This window comes from Salmo trutta, chromosome 30, assembly GCF_901001165.1.
Source record: "Salmo trutta chromosome 30, fSalTru1.1, whole genome shotgun sequence".
Lineage (NCBI taxonomy): Eukaryota > Metazoa > Chordata > Actinopteri > Salmoniformes > Salmonidae > Salmo > Salmo trutta.
The window spans coordinates 40,654,423-40,675,936 of NC_042986.1; the positions used below are offsets into that span (position 1 = coordinate 40,654,423).

Consider the following 21,514-nt stretch of genomic DNA (forward strand, 5'->3'; position numbering starts at 1 on the left):
CTGCCTCCCTGTCTGTCTCCCTCCCTCCCTGTCTCCCTCCCTGTCTGTCTGTCTGTCTGCCTCCCTGTCTGTCTCCCTCCCTCCCTGTCTCCCTCCCTGTCTGCCTGTCTGTCTGCCTGTCTGTCTCCCTCCCTGTCTCCCTCCCTGTCTGCCTGTCTGTCTGTCTGCCTGTCTGTCTGCCTCCCTGTCTGTCTCCCTCCCTCCCTGTCTCCCTCCCTCCCTGTCTGTCTGTCTGTCTGCCTCCCTGTCTGTCTCCCTCCCTCCCTGTCTCCCTCCCTGTCTCCATCCCTGTCTGCCTGTCTGTCTGCCTGTCTGTCTGCCTCCCTGTCTGTCTCCCTCCCTCCCTGTCTGCCTGTCTGTCTGCCTCCCTTCCTGTCGGCCTGTCTGTCTGTCTGCCTCCCTGTCTGTCTCCCTCCCTGTCTGTCTCCCTCCCTGTCTGTTACTATCCCTGTCTCCCTCCCTGTCTCCCTGTCTGCCTGTCTGTCTGCCTCCCTGTCTGTCTCCCTCCCTCTCTCTCTCCCTCCCTGTCTGTCACTATCCCTGTCTGTCTCCCTCCCTGTCTGTCTCCCTCCCTCCCTCACCGTCGCTGTCTCCCAGTCTGTGTCCCTCGCTGTCTCCCTCCCTGTCTGTCTCCCTCCCTGTCTCCCTCCCTGTCTGTCTGTCTCCCTCCCTGTCTCCTTATCTGTCTCCCTCTGTCTCCCTACCTAACTGAGATCAACAGGACCAGTCAACAGGACCAGTCATCACAGGGTAAATACTAACTGAGATCAACAGGACCAGTCATCACAGGGTAAATACTAACTGAGATCAAAGGCTATAAAGTAGGGGTACTTTATCCCATGTATAACTCTGTGTTGTTGTTTTTGTCACAATGCTTTGCTTTATCTTGGCCAGATAGTCGCTCTGGATAAGAGCGTCTGCTAAATGACGTAAATGTAAAACATGTAAATGTAGACTGAGCTGAGGGTATAGACTGAGCTGAGGGTATAGACTATTGTATAGACTGAGCTGAGGGTATAGACTATTGTATAGACTGAGCTGAGGGTATAGACTATTGTATAGACTGAGCTGAGGGTATAGACTGAGCTGAGGGTATAGACTATTGTATAGGCTGGGCTGAGGGTATAGACTATTGTATAGACTGAGCTGAGGGTATAGACTATTGTATAAACTGAGCTGAGGGTATAGACTGAGCTGAGGGTATAGACTACTGTATAAACTGAGCTGAGGGTATAGACTATTGTATAGACTGAGCTGAGGGTATAGACTATTGTATAGCCTGAGCTGAGGGTATAAACTACTGTATAGACTGAGCTCAGGGAATATACTTTTGCATTGAATGAGTGATTTAATTTGATTTCTTCAATGCGGAGAAGATGCATCTCATTCTGCACCCATTAATCTTGAGAAAAGATTACATTTCTACTAGTGTATCATGGCCAGGGAGGACACATGTTATGGTAAGGGAATTGATCAGCCATTCTTTAGAGCAGGACAGGAGGACCAGACAGAGTGTCTTCTTCGTCTGTGTGAGGTTAGGATACAGTAGTAAGTCATTGTAGCCTAGTATTGGAGTAGCTTGTCGTGGTACCCAGTGGCGTGTATTCATGGTTGCCACGGGAAGCCCCCCCACCAAATTTTTTTTTATATACAGTGGGGGAAAAAAGTATTTTATCCCCTGCTGATTTTGTACGTTTGCCCACTGACAAAGAAATAATCAGTCTATAATTTTAATGGTAGGTTTATTTGAACAGTGAGAGACAGAATAACAACAAAAAAATCCAGAAAAACGCATGTCAAAAATGTTATAAATTGATTTGCATTTTAATGAGGGAAATAAGTATTTGACCCCTCTGCAAAACATGACTTAGTACTTGGTGGCAAAACCCTTGTTGGCAATCACAGAGGTCAGACGTTTCTTGTAGTTGGCCACCAGGTTTGCACACATCTCAGGAGGGATTTTGTCCCACTCCTCTTTGCAGATCTTCTCCAAGTCATTAAGGTTTCGAGGCTGACGTTTGGCAACTCGAACCTTCAGCTCCCTCCACAGATTTTCTATGGGATTAAGGTCTGGAGACTGGCTAGGCCACTCCTGGACCTTAACGTGCTTCTTCTTGAGCCAGTCCTTTGTTGCCTTGGCCGTGTGTTTTGGGTCATTGTCATGCTGGAATACCCATCCACGACCCATTTTCAATGCCCTGGCTGAGGGAAGGAGGTTCTCACCCAAGATTTGACGGCACATGGCCCCGTCCATCGTCCCTTTGATGCGGTGAAGTTGTCCTGTCCCCGTAGCAGAAAAACACCCCCAAAGCATAATGTTTCCACCTCCATGTTTGATGGTGGGGATGTTGTTCTTGGGGTCATAGGCAGCATTCCTCCTCCTCCAAACACGGCGAGTTGAGTTGATGCCAAAGAGCTCCATTTTGGTCTCATCTGACCACAACACTTTCACCCAGTTGTCCTCTGAATCATTCAGATGTCCTTTGACAAACTTCAGACGGGCATGTATATGTACTTTCTTGAGCAGGGGGACCTTGCGGGCGCTGCAGGATTTCAGTCCTTCATGGCGTAGTGTGTTACCAATTGTTTTCTTGGTGACTATGGTCCCAGCTGCCTTGAGATCATTGACAAGATCCTCCCGTGTAGTTCTGGGCTGATTCCTCACCGTTCTCATGATCATTGCAACTCCACGAGGTGAGATCTTGCATGGAGCCCCAGGCCGATGGATATTGACAGTTCTTTTGTGTTTCTTCCATTTGCGAATAATCGCACCAACTGTTGTCACCTATTCACCAAGCTGCTGTAGCCCATTCCAGCCTTGTGTAGGTCTACAATCTTGTCCCTTACATCCTTGGAGAGCTCTTTGGTCTTGGCCATGGTGGAGAGTTTGGAATCTGATTGATTGATTGCTTCTGTGGACAGGTGTCTTTTATACAGGTAACAAGCTGAGATTAGGAGCACTCCCTTTAAGAGTGTGCTCCTAATCTCAGCTCGTTACCTGTATAAAAGACACCTGGGAGCCAGAAATCTTTCTGATTGAGAGGGGGTTAAATACTTATTTCCCTCATTAAAATGCAAATCAATTTATAACATTTTTGACATGTGTTTTTCTGGATTTTTTTTTTGTTATTCTGTCTCTCACTGTTCAAATAAACCTACATTTCTTTGTCAGTGGGCAAACGTGCAAAATCAGCAGGGGATCAAATAGTTTTTTCCCTCACTGTATATATATATCTTATTCCCTCTGTGTTTCATAATTTTCCTTCAATTCGCAAGAGGCTGAATGTGTCTCACAGGAGAAAGCATCCGAGCGAGTTAAACAGCACCCCTCTGTCTCTCTATGAGTAGGCCATGTATCTGATTCTGTCTGGTCCGAACGAGTATGACAGTGTTGCCACCCGCAGCGCTGAAGGCAAGGGAACCATCTGGCCTCCATTGACAAAGAAAGTATAAAACATTTGCTAATCAGCGTTGAGCTAAACTGAGTGAGCTCAACTGTGAATGGTTCTGTTGAACCAACAAAAAAGTGTCAAGGGAAGCCAGTTTGGATTTGGCGTCACTCCTATCAAATCCCATTGAGAGCAATACATCATTGACAGAAAAACTAGAATTGTTGCTTCTCGTTGTGGTGTTGAATGGAAGTCAGGCTAGGGAGAAAGCATTTTAGCCAGGTAGCCTAGGACAACAAAAAAATTAAATTATGTACTGTATGACAGAGTGACAGAACATTTCATCAACTTGAAAGAGAGGAGGATGGCATTGGTGTTTCTCTACAAGTGGGGTGAGTCCACATGTTTTTCTACTTGCACAAACACACACACACACACACACACACACACACACACACACACACACACACACACACACACACACACACACACACACACACACAGAGAGAAATCAGAACCATGGACAGCCACATCATATTTATCTTATTGAGTTGTTTTGGGTATATTTTAGTTGTCACTGTATTAGACTAAGCAGAGGTGATGATGATGTTGAAATGCTGCTGGAATAGTGGAGGCAGCCCCTGTTTTTCTTTACGCCTTGCGATAACTCTGTGGTTCTAAATCAATAGTTGTTTAGCCATCCTAAAATGGTCATGTAACTGTCTGTTACTGTACATGCAATATGCTTTGTGGACTTCACTGGACGGAGGTTTCTATCCGGTTTTGTGATGAAACAAAAGTGTGGTTGAATTTAGGCCTATATATCACGGTCACCGGGCATATGAACTAACAGGTTATAGATCAAACAACCGATTATCACAATACGTAGGTTAAAATATGGATTTTATGGAGTGGGTACCGCTAGAATCGCAGTGTGAGTGTAGGCCACCAGTCATTGTTGGTCTAGTTTTGAAAAAACACGTCTACAAAAGTCGGTCAGTTGCTGTAGGCAGCAGTGACACTACACAGACTGGAGTATTACGAATAAGAAAAAAAAACGAACAATTTCTTCTGGCAAGACTAGACTGCTCATGCGCTCCCATGATTCACCACCTCACCTCGCAGAGATGCTGCTGACAATGCGACTCATGAAGAGAAAACGCACTGATTTGCTGCAGAAGACGTAAGGAATCGAAGGCCGCCGCTTGGCTGACCAGACCACTTGTCCTCGTGAACATAATACATCATCAGACTACCTGGCGTTGAATGTATCTCTGTCATTCATTCAGGTTGGGTGAGTGCCACCGGTCCAACAAGGGCTTGTGTTCTTAGATTTTTACATAATTTTATCCTTGCGTAATTTTATACCGCGTTTTGGATGCGGCGCGGGAGCAGTGTTGTCAGGATCTGGGTAATACAGCCAGGAAGGATTTCTCCAGCGCTCTCTTCTTTTCGCCCTGCATCCCGCTACTTGTCTTTACATTGGATAGACTATTACTGTAAGGGACTAAGACGAGGTGCAAATTATAAACAGACGTGTCCGATTTGGTAGCGGATGGATTTAATTTTAGAGAATGGCTTAATCTGATTTGACGTGAAGGTAGGATACATCATTTATAATTTATCAATATTTCCATGAATTGATCCATTGCTGTGTTTTGGATCAAATGGAATGGAGCAATGCAACATTGAATTCACCAGCACTGTGCATGTAAAAACGAATAAAATGACTAACAAACGATTTGTTAAAGCGTCAATCAGCATTTGAATCAAAGCGTTTTTCCTCACCATTGTTTCGGTAAAAAGCTGAGGGATTTGGGGCTGGAGAAATGTAACCCCTCTCAAACGGATAGACAGAGCTATGGATACAAGGACTGACCATCCATGATATCAACATTATAGTTTTAACCCTGTGTTGAGGCTATACAGTGTTTGTTTACATTTGCTTTGTTTACAAACATTGGAGTGAAAAAAAGCGTATATTTTAGGTTCTGATGGAGTACGACAGTTGAACTAAGCTCATGAGACATAAGTTATATTCTTCAACAATCAATAGGTGCATTTAATTAATTCAGAAGCAAAGAATGGATAAAGCAACTGCAGATTGCCCCTTTAAAGGCAACTGACGTTGAAAATGATGAGAATGCCCTTTTAGTGTAAGAGCTGTTTGAAAAGACCACCTGAGATTTCAGCCTGTTTTGGTGGGATGGAGATTTGACCTGCCTGGCAGTAAATGAGTTAATAGACCAATACAAAATAGTGTTCCAAACCTCTGCAAATAACAGCTAATATTCTGTTTTCTTCTCCCGACAGTCCTAATAAAATTCTAGCTTGAGAAATTGCTCTTTGCTAAGAAGCTATTTTTGTTAATTTTTCACAATTTTAATTGAAAACAATCACAGTAAGGTTCTTAATTGTTACCCATAAATGATTGTATATTAATATAAAATGGCTGTATTGTACCTTTAAAATTTGACTGCAATGATACAGCCATCTCTGTTTACAACAACAATAGTTGGTTTGCTTTTCTTTCAGACCTCAATTAAGCGATGCCTGGGATTCCACCAGCTGCTGCTCCATGCTGTGTAGGAAGAGACCCATAATACAGGAAGTTCTGCTCCTTAAATAACAACAACACACCAACAACTAGCATGTTGCCTCTACACAGAGCAGATGCCCTGCCAAAGCCCTCTCCGTCTGCCTCTCCCTCTCCCAGCCTGAGGAGGGTCCAGGTGCAATGGGCCTTGTACCTCTCCCTGGCCCTCCTCTGGTTCCCCTCTGGGGCGGTAGCCTCAACCCTCAACTGCCACAAGACCTGCATCTGTGCCAGTAACATCGTGAGCTGTTCCAAGATGAACCTGACCACGGTGCCGACTGGCCTGCCTCTCTACACGGCCGTCCTGGACCTCAGCTACAACGACATCTCCCGGCTGAGGGCTGAGTGGACCACGGTGAAACTCACCAAACTCCACAACCTCCTACTCAGTCACAACGGCCTTCACTTCCTCTCCTCCGAGGCCTTCGTCTACGTCAAACACCTGCGCTACCTGGACCTGTCCTCCAACGACCTGCGACAGCTGGACGAGTTCATCTTCGAACCGTTGGGGCAGCTGGAGGTGAGAGAGAGAGAGAGAGAGAGAGATAACCTCCTAACCTTCTGCCAAATATATGATCATTAGAGACACACATTTCCCTCAGATTACACAGACCAACAAAGAATTCGAACACAAATCACATTCTGACAAACTTCCATATCTGTTAGGTGAAATACAGCAGTGTACAATCCCAGCATCAAAATGTGTGACTTGCTGCCACAACAAAAGGTCAACCAGTGAGTCAGAAACACCAATGTAATATAACCAATATTTACCCCACGTCATTCTTACATTCTACTATTTGCACATTGTCACAACACTGTACATAACTTATGCAACATTTCAAATTGCTAATAGAACAATTATAATTTATTATTATTTTAAAGATTGTTATTCTTTTGGAACTATTTGTGTGTGTAATGTTTATTGTTAATGTTGTTGTCTTTGTTTTGTTTTGTTCTCTTTGTTGCTTAGTTTTTTTGTCACTTGCTTTGGCAATGTTTCTCATGTTTCCCATGTTTCCAATGTTTGCCACATTTCCCATGTTTCCAATGTTTCCCATGTTGCCAATAAAGCCATTTCAATTGAATTGAAAGAGAGAAAAGGAGAAACAGATAGAGAGAGAGCGACAGACAGACTGAGACGAGACAGTGAAAGAAAGATAGAGAGAGAGTCAGACAGAGAGTCAGACAGAGAGAGAGACAGAGACGGGGGGAGAGACAGACAAAGAGAGAGAGCGAGAGAGACAGATAGACAGAGAGGAATAGAGACAAAGAGAGAGGTAGAGAGAGACAGGGAAACAGAGAGCGATAGAGAGACAGAGAGAGATAGTTGTTTTTACAATTCTGACTTTTACAAACAGTACAAGTCAAAAGTTTGGACACACCTGCTCATTCAAAGATTTTTCTTTATTTGTATTATTTTTTACATTGTAGAATAATAGTGCAGACATCAAAACTATGAAATAACGCATATGGAATCATGTGGTAACCAAAGAAGTGTTAAACAAATCAAAATATATTTTATACTTGAAATTCTTTAACATAGCCACCCTTTGCCTTTATGACAGCTTTGCACACTCTTGTCATTCTCATCCAGCTTCATGAGGTAGTCACCTGGAATGCATTTTAATTAACAGGTGTGCCTTGTTAAAAGTTAATTTGTCGAATTTATTTCCTTCTTAATGTGTTTGAGCTAATCAGTTGTGTTGTGACAAGGTAGGGGTGGTATACAGAAGATAGCCCTATTTGGTGAAAGACCAAGTCCATATTATGGCAAGAACAGCTCAAATAACCAAAGAGAAACGACAGTCCATCATTACTTTAAGACATGAAGGTCAGTCAATGCGGAACATTTCAAGAACTTTTAATATTTCTTCAAGTTCAGTCACAAAAACGATCAAGCGCTCATGAGGACAGCCACAGGAAAGGAAGACCCAGAGTTTCCTCTGCTGCAGAAGGTCAATTCTAATTGTTGCAAAGAAACCACTACTAAAGGACACCAATAAGAAGAAGAGACTTGCTTGGGTCAAGAAACACAAGCACCAGACCGGTGGAAATCTGCCCTTTGGTCTGATGAGTCCAGCTTTGAGATTTTTGCTTCCAACCGCAGTGATTTTGTACGATGCAGAGTAGGTGAACGGATGATCTCCGGATGTGTGGTTCCGACCATGAAGCATGGAGGAAGAGGTGTAATGGTGTGGTGGTGCTTTGCTGGTGACACTGTCTGTGATTTAGTTAGAATTCAAGGCACCAGCATGGCTAAAACAGCATTCTGCAGTGATATGCCATCCCTTCTGGCTTGCGTTTAGTGGGACTATCATTTGTTTTTCAACAGGACAATGACCCAAAACACACCTCCAGGCTGTGTAAGGTCTATTTGACTAAGGAGAGTGGAGAGTGATGGAGTGCTGAATCAGATAACCTGGCCTCCACAATCACCCAACCTCAACCCAATTGAGATGGTTTGGGATGAGTTGGACCGCAGAGGAAAGGAAAAGCAGCCAACAAGTGCTCAGCATATGTGGGAACTCCTTCAAGACTGTTGGAAAAGCATTCCTCATGAAGCTGGTTGAAATAATGCCAAGAGTGTGCAAAGCTGTGATCAAGGCAAAGGGTGGCTACTTTAAAAAAATCTAAAATATAATTTGATTTGTTTAACACTTTTGTGGTTACTACATGATTCCATATGTGTTATTTCATAGTTTTGATGTCTTCACTATTATTCTACGATATAGAAAATAGTAAAAATAAAGAAAATCCCTTGAATGAGTAGGTGTATCCAAACTTTTGACTGCTACTGTAGTTTTTAAAGAACGGCTGAATTATTTGATAAAATGTACAATTTCATAATTACAATATCCATATTTCCATATTATTTGCAGGTGCTGTTGCTGTACAACAACCGTATATCTCAGATTGACCGCTCAGCCTTCCAGGGTCTCCACAGCCTGCAGAAGCTCTACCTGTCCCAGAACATGATCTCACGCTTCCCTCTGGAACTGGTTAAAGACAAGACCCGCCTGGAGAAACTCAGCCTGATGGACATCTCCTCCAACAGGATCAAGGTTCATAAATCTATATTAAATAATAATGTGAAGTGCAAGTGGGTCTTTCTATAAACTAGGGTGAGGATTTCCTACACTAGACAACTTGTTACAGCTGTTTATAATTAATTGCTAATAATCTGCCAATTTTTGTCATGTCGTTACATTAAGATATAAGTTGGGAGCATAGCTGTAACGGACGTCATATAGAGGAGACCAAGGCACAGCGTGTTGAGTGCTCATCGTTATATATTTTAATGAAAACGAACACTAGACAAAATAAACAAAATGACAGCCAACAGTTCCGTCAGGTTATACAAACTAAACAGAAAGCAACTACCCACAAAAACCAAGTGGGAAAAGGCTGCCTAAGTATGGCTTCCAATCAGAGACAACGATAGACAGCTGCCTCTGATTGGAAACCATACCCGGCCAAAACATAGAAACAAAAAACAAAGAATGCCCACCCACCTATCACACCCTGACCTAACTAAACAGAGAAAAAACAGCTCTCTTAGGTCAGAGCGTGACAATAGCTATATTCAATACAATTCACGAATTGATTTAAAACCTGTGTTTAAACCCTTTCTCATGGTTGGTGTCTTGGCGGATTTGTCCAAAATCGTGTGACATAAAACATGACTTTTCTGTCCTTGCATTTATGGAAGTGTAAGTTGTTATATCATATATTAAGCATTAATCAGTTAAATTAGACATTGAATCCTGGATCGATCTGTCGGACAGTTTTTTTGTATAGAGATCTCAGAAATGCAGTGTAGCTACTTAACATTTCGTGTCTCCTTATGTTATCAGGTGAAAAGAGTTTTCATGGGCACACAAATCCCCCAAAAATGTATGTGATTGCAAAATCGAATGCTTCTAACCAAAGGAGTCACCTTTACCTTGAAACTTAAAACCTAAATCGATTCTGTCATTAACCTGGTTCTTCAATAATTATGCATAATACTTGTTGGATGAGCTTTTGGTTTTGAGCGTGTTTAATAATGCCGTGATATTTTCAACACATCATCATCTGATCCAGGAAGGAATTTTCTGAATGACAAGTCAAGTGACAAACAGCGGTTGCGATGTCACAACAACCCACGTGCTGTGGGGGAAAAAAAGGTGTTCGAGAATGTCCAGAATATTTTGATGTCTCATTCATTACACCGGTGAGGACAGTTGTGACTGTATTCACATTGGATCTAATATTTCTAGCAAATTGAGGTTGATCATCTGTTGTTGTCTGCTTGATTTACAGCAGGGTCTTGTGAGGTTTAACAGAGAAAGCATTAAGGTAATGAGCTCATGTTTTCATATGTTTTTGTGCCTCCGGTTGGACACAGTCTACAGTGTGGCTAATTGTGTAGGATATATTATTGCGCAACACCAAACCCTATTCTTATTCATTATTCTATGTATAATGACAACAAATGACATATCCTAGTGGATTTATACACAATATGATCTGGTAATGAAATAAAAGGACAAATACGTTTGGTTTCCATGTTACACTTGCAATTTAAACAAAACAAGGGGCTTGAAGTAATCTATTTACACAAAGGGTGGGTCTAATCCTGAATGATGATTGGTTAAAAACGCATTCCACCGGGTGTCTATTCCACAAGTTACCACAGGCTAAATCTATGAAGTTAAAATGCCTATTTACTCTGTTCCATCTGACTGCGTAATCCACTGTCTCATCAGCCCAGCCAGGCAATTTATAAACTTGATCTCCACTATAAAAAGTATCTAGACATTATCTCACATTTCTTTTAGACTAACACTTAGTTTTCAACAGCAGAGATTTGTAATAACCTTGCTCTCTGTCTCCAATATTTGAAATATTGTTTCAGTATTCAAATTCGATCTCCAACTGTTCATAGCAATGAACATGTCGGGGTCGGGACGAGCGAGGCAGTCAGCGTTTCTTAGCCGGTCGAAATCATGAATCAGCAGGCATAATTTTTATGGATACATACAAAGAAATGTCTATTGGAAAAAAGGTCAAATGAAACAAAGTGCAGCTAGTTTGCAGTCTTTCCAGCTTTAGTTTGAAGTGATTGTGTTAGCTGTGTTGTTGGCTAGCTCCTCTGAACAACAGTGTCCTGACGAGAGAGCACATTTTCTATGCCAGGCAAAATCGTGCCTCATTACCTAATTGTTATGGATGTATCCAAATAAATGTCACTAGAAAACAGCTTAAACAAATGAAGCTACTGTTGTTATTGTCTGCACTGTTTGATGTGACTGTAAGTTAGCCGTAGTTGGCAAGCAAGCAAGGGATAAGAACGTTGCCAGCCAGTATGGCAATGGAACATTTTAAAATGAAAGACTGGGTCCATAGATACAGAACAAAAAGACTGAACGACTGGGTCGCGTCCATAGATACAGAACAAGAAGACTGAACGACTGAGTCACATCCATAGATACAGAACAAAAAGACTGAACGACTGGGTCGCGTCCATAAATACTGAATGACTGGGTCGCGTCCATAGATACAGAACAAATACACTGAATGACTGGGTCACATCTCTGGCAACCGAACCAATAGAACGAATGACCAGCCGGCTTGGGTACCAACCCTAGATTTGTTTCTGGACTATATATTGTGGAAGGATGAAATAGTATGAATAAATTCATCAAAATAATGTTTTAATGGAAATGGCTTTCCCAAAAATCTTCTCTATTAAATGTTAATCACAAAGTAGCCTACAGTATGTCTACCTGGCAGAATGATAGCATGATTATTTATACAAAGTAGCCTACAGTATGTCTACCTGGCAGAATGATAGCATGATTATTTATACAAAGTAGCCTACAGTATCAAATCAAATCAAATCAAATTTATTTATATAGCCCTTCGTACATCAGCTGAAATCTCAAAGTGCTGTACAGAAACCCAGCCTAAAACCCCAAACAGCAAGCAATGCATGTGAAAGAAGCACGGTGGCTAGGAAAAACTCCCTAGGAAAAACTCCCTAGAAAGGCCAAAAACCTAGGAAGAAACCTAGAGAGGAACCAGGCTATGAGGGGTGGCCAGTCCTCTTCTGGCTGTGCCGGGTGGATATTATAACAGAACATGGTCAAGATGTCAAAATGTTCATAAATGACCAGCATGGTCAAATAATAATAATCATAGTAGTTGTCGAGGGTGCAACAAGCACGTCCGATGAACAGGTCAGGGTTCCATAGCCGCAGGCAGAACAGTTGAAACTGGAGCAGCAGCATGGCCAGGTGGACTGGGGACAGCAAGGAGTCATCATGCCAGGTAGTCCTGAGGCATGGTCCTAGGGCTCAGGTCCTCCGAGAGAAAGAAAGAAAGAAAGAAAGAGAGAATTAGAGAGAGCATATTTAAACTCACACAGGACACCGGATAAGACAAGAGAAATACTCCAGATGTAACAGACTGACCCTAGCCCCCCGACACAAAGTACTGCAGCATAAATACTGGAGGCTGAGACAGGAGGGATCAGAAGACACTGTGGCCCCATCCGATGATACCCCCGGACAGGGCCAAACAGGCAGGATATAACCCCACCCACTTTGCCAAAGCACAGCCCCCACACCACTAGAGGGATGTCTACAACCACCAACTTACCGTCCTAAGACAAGGCCGAGTATAGCCCACAAAGATCTCCACCATGGCACAACCCAAGGGGGGGCGCCAACCCAGACAGGAAGACCACGTCAGTGACTCAACCCACTCAAGTGACGCACCCCTCCCATGGACGGCATGGAAGAACACCAGTAAGCCAGTGACTCAGCCCCTGTAATAGGGTTAGAGGCAGAGAATCCCAGTGGAAAGAGGGGAACCGGCAAGGCAGAGACAGCAAGGGCGGTTCGTTGCTCCAGCCTTTCCGTTCACCTTCACACTCCTGGGCCAGACTATACTTAATCATAGGACCTACTGAAGAGATAAGTCTTCAGTAAAGACTTAAAGGTTGAGACTGAGTCTGCGTCTCTCACATGGGTAGGCAGACCATTCCATAAAAATGGAGCTCTATAGGAGAAAGCCCTACCTCCAGCCGTTTGCTTAGAAATTCTAGGGACAATTAGGAGGCCTGCGTCTTGTGACCGTAGCGTACGTGTAGGTATGTACGGCAGGACCAAATCGGAAAGATAGGTAGGAGCAAGCCCCATGTAATGCTTTGTAGGTTAGCAGTAAAACCTTGAAATCAGCCCTTGCCTTAACAGGAAGCCAGTGTAGGGAGGCTAGCACTGGAGTAATATGATCCAATTTTTTGGTTCTAGTCAGGATTCTAGCAGCCGTATTTAGCACTAACTGAAGTTTGTTTAGTGCTTTATCCGGGTAGCCGGAAAGTAGAGCATTGCAGTAGTCCAGCCTAGAAGTAACAAAAGCATGGATTAATTTTTCTGCGTCATTTCTGGACAGAAAGTTTCTGATTTTTGCAATGTTACGTTGATGGAAAAAAGCTGTCCTTGAAACAGTCTTGATATGTTCTTCAAAAGAGAGATCAGGGTCCAGAGTAACGCTGAGGTCCTTCACAGTTTTATTTGAGACGACTGTACAACCATCCAGATTAATTGTCAGATTCAACAGAAGATCTTTTTGTTTCTTGGGACCTAGAACAAGCATCTTTGTTTTGTCCGAGTTTAAAAGTAGAAAGTTTGCAGCCATCCACTTCTTTATGTCTGAAACACAGGCTTCTAGCGAGGGCAGTTTTGGGGCTTCACCATGTTTCATTGAAATGTACAGCTGTGTGTCGTCCGCATAGCAGTGAAATTTAACATTATGTTTTCGAATGACATCCCCAAGAGGTAAAATGTATAGTGAAAACAATAGTGGTCCTAAAACGGAACCTTGAGGAACACCGAAATTTACAATTGATTTGTCAGAGGACAAACCATTCACAGAGACAAACTGATATCTTTCCGACAGATAAGATCTAAACCAGGCCAGAACTTGTCCATGTAGACCAATTTGGGTTTCCAATCTCTCCAAAAGAATGTGGTGATCGATGGTATCAAAAGCGGCACTAAGATCTAGGAGCACGAGGACAGATGCAGAGCCTCGGTCTGACGTCATTAAAAGGTCATTTTCCACCTTCACAAGTGCAGTCTCAGTGCTATGATGGGGTCTAAAACCAGACTGAAGCGTTTCGTATACATTGTTTGTCTTCAGGAAGGCAGTGAGTTGCTGTGCAACAGCTTTTGCTAAAATTTTTGAGAGTAATGGAAGATTCGATATAGGCCGATATTTTTTTATAATTTCTGGGTCAAGATTCGGCTTTTTCAAGAGAGGCTTTATTACTGCCACTTTTAGTGAGCTTGGTACACATCCGGTGGATAGAGAGCCGTTTATTATGTTCAACATAGGAGGGCCAAGCACAGGAAGCAGCTCTTTCAGTAGTTTAGTTGGAATAGGGTCCAGTATGCAGCTTGAGGGTTTGGAGGCCATGATTATTTTCATCATTGTGTCAAGAGATATAGTACTAAAACACTTTAGTATCTCCCTTGATCCTAGGTCCTGGCAGAGTTGTGCAGACAGGACAATGGAGCTTTGGAGGAATACCCAGATTTAAAGAGAAGTCCGTAATTTGCTTTCTAATGATCATGATCTTTTCCTCAAAGAAGTTCATACATTTATTACTGCTGAAGTGAAAGCCATCCTCCATTTGCGAATGCTGCTTTTTAGTTAGCTTTGCGACAGTATCAAAAAGACATTTCGGATTGTTCTTATTTTCCTCAATTAAGTTGGAAAAATAGGATGATCGAGCAGCAGTGAGGGCTCTTCGATACTGCACGGTACTGTCTTTCCAAGCTAGTCGGAAGACTTCCAGTTTGGTGTGGCGCCATTTCCGTTCCAATTTTCTGGAAGCTTGCTTCAGAGCTCGTGTATTTTCTGTATACCAGGGAGCTAGTTTCTTATGACAGATGTTTTTAATTTTTAGGGGTGCAACTGCATCTAGGGTATTGCGCAAGGTTAAATTGAGTTCCTCGGTTAGGTGGTTAACTGATTTTTGTCCTCTGATGTCCTTGGGTAGGCAGAGGGAGTCTGGAAGGGCATCAAGGAATCTTTGGGTTGTCTGAGAATTTATAGCACGACTTTTAATGCTCCTTGGTTGGGGTCTGAGCAGATTATTTGTTGCAATTGCAAACGCAATAAAATGGTGGTCCGATAATCCAGGATTATGAGGAAAAACATTAAGATCCACAACATTTATTCCATGGGACAAAACTAGGTCCAGAGTATGACTGTGGCAGTGAGTAGGTCCAGAGACATGTTGGACAAAACCCACTGAGTCGATGATGACTCCGAAAGCCTTTTGGAGTGGGTCTGTGGACTTTTCCATGTGAATGTTAAAGTCACCAAAAATTAGAATATTATCTGCTATGACTACAAGATCCGATAGGAATTCAGGGAACTCAGTGAGGAACACTGCATATGGCCCAGGAGGCCTGTAAACAGTAGCTATAAAAAGTGAGTGAGAAGGCTGCATAGATTTCATGACTAGAAGCTCAAAAGACGAAAACGTCATTGTTTTTTTTTTGTAAATTGAAATTTGCTATCGTAAATGTTAGTAACACCTCCGCCTTTGCCGGATGCACGGGGGGTATGGTCACTAGTGTAACCAGGGGGTGAGGCCTCATTTAACACAGTAAATTCATCAGGCTTAAGCCATGTTTCAGTCAGGCCAATCACATCAAGATTATGATCAGTGATTGGTTCATTGACTATAACTGCCTTGGAAGTGAGGGATCTAACATTAAGTAACCCAATTTTGAGATGTGAAGTATCACAATCTCTTTCAATAATGGCAGGAATGGAGGAGGTCTTTATACTAGTGAGATTACTAAAGCGAACACCGCCATTTTTAATTTTGCCCAACCTAGATCGAGGCACAGACACGGTCTCAATGGGGAAAGCTGAGCTGACTACGCTGACTGTGCTAGTGGCAGACTCCACTAAGCTGGCAGGCTGGCTAACAGCCTGCTGCCTGGCCTGCACCCTATCTCATTGTGGAGCTAGAGGAGTTAGAGCCCTGTCTATGTTCGTAGATAAGATGAGAGCACCCCTCCAGCTAGGATGGAGTCCGTCACTCCTCAACAGGCCAGGCTTGGTCCTGTTTGTGGGTAAGTCCCAGAAAGAGGGCCAATTATCTACAAATTCTATCTTTTGGGAGGGGCAGAACACAGTTTTCAACCAGCGATTGAGTTGTGAGACTCTGCTGTAGAGCTCATCACTCCCCCTAACTGGGAGGGGGCCAGAGACAATTAATCGATGCCGACACATCTTTCTAGCTGATTTACACGCTGAAGCTATGTTGCGCTACCTGGCAGAATGATAGCATGATTATTTCTACAAAGTAGCCTACAGTATGTCTACCTGGCAGAATGATAGCATGATTATTTCTACAAAGTAGCCTACAGTATGTCTACCTGGCAGAATGATAGCATGATTATTTCTACAAAGTAGCCTACAGTATGTCTACCTGGCAGAATGATAGCATGATTATTTCTACAAAGTAGCCTACAGTATGTCTACCTGGCAGAATGATAGCATGATTATTTCTACAAAGTAGCCTACAGTATGTCTACCTGGCAGAATGATAGCATTATTATTTCTACAAAGTAGCCTACAGTATGTCTACCTGGCAGAATGATAGCATTATTATTTGCATCAATCCATTTGTTTTGCTAACTCTCATCTCATGTGAAGACTTTCTCATATGCTTTCTCCTGTTGGTTTTCTTCCTTTCATTGTCTAGCAGCCGTTAAAGACATAATCCTAGTAACCATTATCCTAGTAACCAATGATACTTGTTGCATCTTTAATCTCACCTCTTTCAAAATTTCTAGCTGATATTTCTATCTCTGTCCATGAAACCGCCCGCAGGTGTGAGGCCCATTTTAGAAAGGTGTTTTCCCGCAAATTGCATTTTGGAACATTCGCATGTAGGCTTTACTGCTGTGTGCGTGCACATTGCTGCGCCTAAAATGTAAAGAAATAATAGTTGATCAACATTTTAAGCTAAACATTCGGATCTGTTCCATCAGCCTTATTAATTGATAAGGTACATCATATACCTCCACTACACTACTTCGATACTCATCGTGGAGATTAAGAAGTAAGTATACGCCATGCCCGCTGAAGATCAGGTATATTCTCCACTACACTACTGAGAAACACCTCTAACCAAACAACAGTGCTAGGTGCATGTACACTTGATTTAATGGGTAACTACACAAAATATATACCGATATGGCATTGATCATTTTAGGTCATTCAAAGTGTGTCACTGTTTCTCATAGACTTTCACACAGGGAGCATTTCCTTCACCGGGCGGGCCGTTTTGGACATTTTTGGCAAAGTTAGAGTATACCCACTTCTCCAGGAACTGTTAGGAGGGGGAGAGGGGTTGCTGAGGAGTATTTCTGTCTGTAATAAAGCCCCTTTGCAGGGAAAAACTCATTCTGATTGGCTGGGCCTGGCTTCCTAGTGGGTGGACCTGGCTCCCAAGTGGTATGCCCTCCCAGGCTGTGGGGCTGTGCCCCTGCCCAGTCATGTGAAATGCATAGATTAGGGCCTAATGCATTTATTTAAATTGATTGATTTCCATCTATGAACTGTAACTCAGTAAAATCTTTGGAATTGTTTGTTGTTGCGTTTCTTTTTGTTGTTTAGTTTATATTAGGTCCTAAGTGCTTGAAATGTCCCTACAAGTCCTTGAATTTGACTTGCTAATGTCTGTATGAACCCTGCTTAAAGGATGTACAGCGCCCTGAGAAAATATCCGTACCCATTGACCTATTCCACATTTTGTTGTGTTGCGAATTCAAAATGGATTAAATAGATTTGTTTTCTCACCCATCTACACACAATACCCCATAATGACAAAGGGAAAACATGTTTTTAGAAATGTTTGCAAATTTATTGAAAATGAAATATAGAAATATCTAATTCACGTAAGTATTCACACCCCTGAATAAATACTTTCTAGGAGTACCTTTGGCAGAGATTACAGCTGTGACCCTTTCTTGGTAAGTCTCTAAGAGTTTTCCACACATGGATTGTGCAATATTTGCCCACTATTCTTTTCAAAATTCTTGAAACTCTGTCAAATTGGTTGTTGATCATTGCAAGACAACCATTTTCAGGTCTTGCCATAGGTTTTCAAGCAGATTTAAGTCAAAACTGTAACTCGGCCACTCAGGAACATTCACTGTCTTCCTGGTAAGCAACTCCAGTGTAGACATGGCCATCTGTTTTAGGTTATTGTCCTGCTGAAAAGTGAATTAATCTGAGCAGACTGAACCAGGTTTTCCTCTAGGATTTTGCCTGCTTATCTCCATTCCATTTCTTTTTTATCCTGAAAAACTCCCCAGTCCTTAACGATTACAAGCATACCCATAACATGATGCAGCCAACATTGTGCTAGAAAATATGGAGAGTGGTACTCAGTAATGTGTTGTGTTGGACTTGCCTCAAACATAACACTTTGTATTCAGAACGAAAAGATAATTGCTTTCTCACATTATTTGCAATATTACTTTAGTCCCTTGTTGCAAACAGGATGCATGTTTTGGAATATTTTCATTCTGTACAGACTTCCTTCTTTTCACTCTGTCAATTATGTTAATATTGTGGAGTAACTACAATGTTGTTGATCCATCCTCATTTTTCTCCTATCACAGCCATTAAACTCTGTAACTCTTTTAAAGTCACCACTGGTGGTGGTTTCCTTCTTCTCTGGCAACTGAGTTAGGAAGGACTCCTGGATCTTTGTAGTGACTGGGTGTATTGATACACCATCCAAAGTGTAATTAATAACTTCACCATGCTCAAAGGGATATTTAGTATTTGCTTTTTATATTGTTACCCATCTACCAATAGGTGCCCTTCTTTGCGAGCCATTGGAAAACCTCCCAGGTCTTTGTGGTTGAATCTGTGTTTGAAATTCAGTGCTCGACTGAGGCACCTTACAGATAATTGTATGTGTGTATAATCCTAGGCTTATGTTGTTGTATAGGTGGAGTTATGGGCCAATTTGCATATATTCCTCTAAATACATATGTGGAACTGCATTGTTTTTGTTTCAAACCATTTTGAAAATTTGATCCCAATGTCACACATTTGGCCCCATTATTTATAGAAAGACCCATGTGCATAGCATCTTTTACCTGTGTTTTGTGCATACTGTATGTGGCTCTTTGTCTTTTTTGCACAATCTAATCTAATGTTTAGTGACGGTGCATCATATGTTGTTTTTTACATTGTAAATGGTGTTTTTATCAATTACTTTGTATGTTCATTGAGTTTTTATGTTATTGCTGCAAAATGAATTTACTCATTGAGGATATAAACATTTTAATCTAATATAGGTCCCACCCATTGAGGAGCTGCAGGTGCTGCCTGCCTGGATAAAGAACGGCCTCTACTTTCACAACAACCCTCTCATCTGTGACTGTAGTCTTTATAGTCTCCTGGCCCACTGGCACATCCGCCGGCTCAACTCAGCCCTGGACTTTAAAGATGAGTACAGCTGCTATCTCCCCGGGTCCCAGAAAAGCAGGGTGGGGGTCTTCGACCTGAACAGAGACTACATGAACTGCAGTACGTTCTACGAGGCGGACGAGGAAGCTTGGCTGGAACAGACGCTGGTCTTGCGCTGTGATACTAAACACAGGGATCTGTCTAAGACCTGGGTGATGCCTGGTGATGTAGTGGTGACGGAGGGGTTTAATCAGACAGCCAAGGTACTTCCTGACGGTAGTCTCCAGATAGGTCCGGTGAAGTCGGAGGACTCGGGGACGTATACGTGCTACGCTGTGAGCGAAGCCCTCAACGAGACGCTCTACGTGCTGCTCAAGGTATGTGGATACTGTTTCATAATGTATACATGTTGTGTGCTGCTCAAGGTATGTGGATACTGTTTCATAATGGATACATGTTGTGTGCTGCTCAAGGTATGTGGATACTGTTTCATAATGGATACATGTTGTGTGCTGCTCAAGGTATGTGGATACTGTTTCATAATGTATACATGTTGTGTGTTGTAATGTTGTATGTCCAATGATCCTGTGACATCTTCATTTTCCCTTGGGGATCAATAAAAGTCAATTCAATTCAGCTCAAACCAATTAAATTCAGCTCAAACCAATTCAATTCAATTCAGCTCAAACCAATTCAATTAAATTCAGCTCAAACCAATTCAATTCACTCTGGATTAATGAAAAATGACTAAAATGTAAATAACAATTTAATTAAAATCAACTCCATTCCTATCAATTCCCAAAGGTGCATAACTTCACGGAGAACGGCAACGGCGAAGCCCTGAACACGGCCTACACCACCCTGGTGGGCTGCCTGACCAGCGTGGTCCTAGTGCTCATCTACCTGTACCTGACCCCCTGCAGATGCTTCTGCTGCCCCAAAAAGAACCACGAGGACTCCATCCACTCCTCCATGCTCAGCGCCGCACCCAGCCATGAGGACCTGATCAACAACACTGACCCAAGGCACGTGGCCTTCATCGACCCCAAGGAGCTGGGACAGGGGCTGAACGGGAAGGTGAACCCCAACGATGGGGAGGGGGACCAGGGAGAGATAGATGAGGAGGGAGGGTTACTGGGGAAGGGAAGGAGGAAGAAGTCTGTGGCTGAGTCTATTAGTTCTGTCTTCTCTGACACCCCCATAGTGGTCTGAGATGGTACGGACTGTCGATATGGATGTACGCTGTGACGTGATTGGATGGATCAGGGACGTACGTGGTGTGATTGGATGAAACTGTGACTACTTCCTTGGACAGAAAGCCAATCACAGTTCACTAAACTGACCAATCAGAAGCTTCAGGGGAGTGTTAACACATTGCCTTGGTATTAACAAGGACAACTGACAATAAACAGGACCTTTCCCCAGCATTTGATCTGTAGCACTTAAATATATATACTGTGAAAGCCTGACAGAGGAGTCCCACTGGGCACACACTGGTTGAATCAACGTTGTTTACACGTCATTTCAATGAAATTACTTTGAACCAATGTGGACTAGACGTGGAATTGACATCTGTGCCCAGTGGAGTGTAAGAGGACACTGTTCCTTCCTGTGATACAGTAACGGTGGATACCATGTTGGACGGTAGCAGTACTCAGGAAGACATTGATTGGCAGAGGACAGAAAATATGGAGATTGTGAGCCATTTTAAACATTTAAAAAGAAAAATTGAGATTAATAAGTTTGGAAAAGAACATATATATATATATATGTATGAACTATATATATATATATATATATATATAGTCAAGTCATGAGCATGAACCTTGTAGACTGACTCATATTTCTATTTACTAATAGGAGTAGACTAGCGTGAGTCTTCTGTAGACTTTAGTACATACAGACCGTACATACGGTAGCTATACACATAGAAATAGAATTACTTTATATTACTTCCTGGCATGGGTACATTCATTATGGCCACTGGGCCACCCATCACAGAACATTGACTTGGATGGGAATGTCT

The 21,514-nt window shown here is 42.5% G+C and overlaps 1 protein-coding gene across 1 annotated transcript; it reads left to right on the forward strand.

Moving 5' to 3' along the window:
• Positions 1–4,486: 4,486 nt before the first annotated feature.
• amigo1 (adhesion molecule with Ig-like domain 1) lies at positions 4,487–20,700 on the forward strand. The gene is made up of 5 exons (XM_029724333.1): positions 4,487–4,683; positions 5,925–6,505; positions 8,868–9,050; positions 19,377–19,865; positions 20,293–20,700. The coding sequence occupies exons 2-5, from the start codon at positions 6,041–6,043 to the stop codon at positions 20,698–20,700; spliced, it is 1,545 nt and encodes a 514-aa protein (XP_029580193.1). The 5' UTR covers positions 4,487–4,683; positions 5,925–6,040.
• Positions 20,701–21,514: the final 814 nt, after the last annotated feature.

What these genes read in the sequence shown, in the direction of transcription:
- amigo1 (XM_029724333.1), top strand. Translation starts at nt 6,041, where the DNA reads ATGTTGCCTCTACACAGAGCAGATGCCCTGCCAAAGCCCTCTCCGTCT. An exon ending in AACCGTTGGGGCAGCTGGAG is followed by an intron (nt 6,506 to 8,867) that starts GTGAGAGAGAGA and finishes TATTATTTGCAG; the next exon opens with GTGCTGTTGCTGTACAACAA. An exon ending in CGCTCTACGTGCTGCTCAAG is followed by an intron (nt 19,866 to 20,292) that starts GTATGTGGATAC and finishes CAATTCCCAAAG; the next exon opens with GTGCATAACTTCACGGAGAA.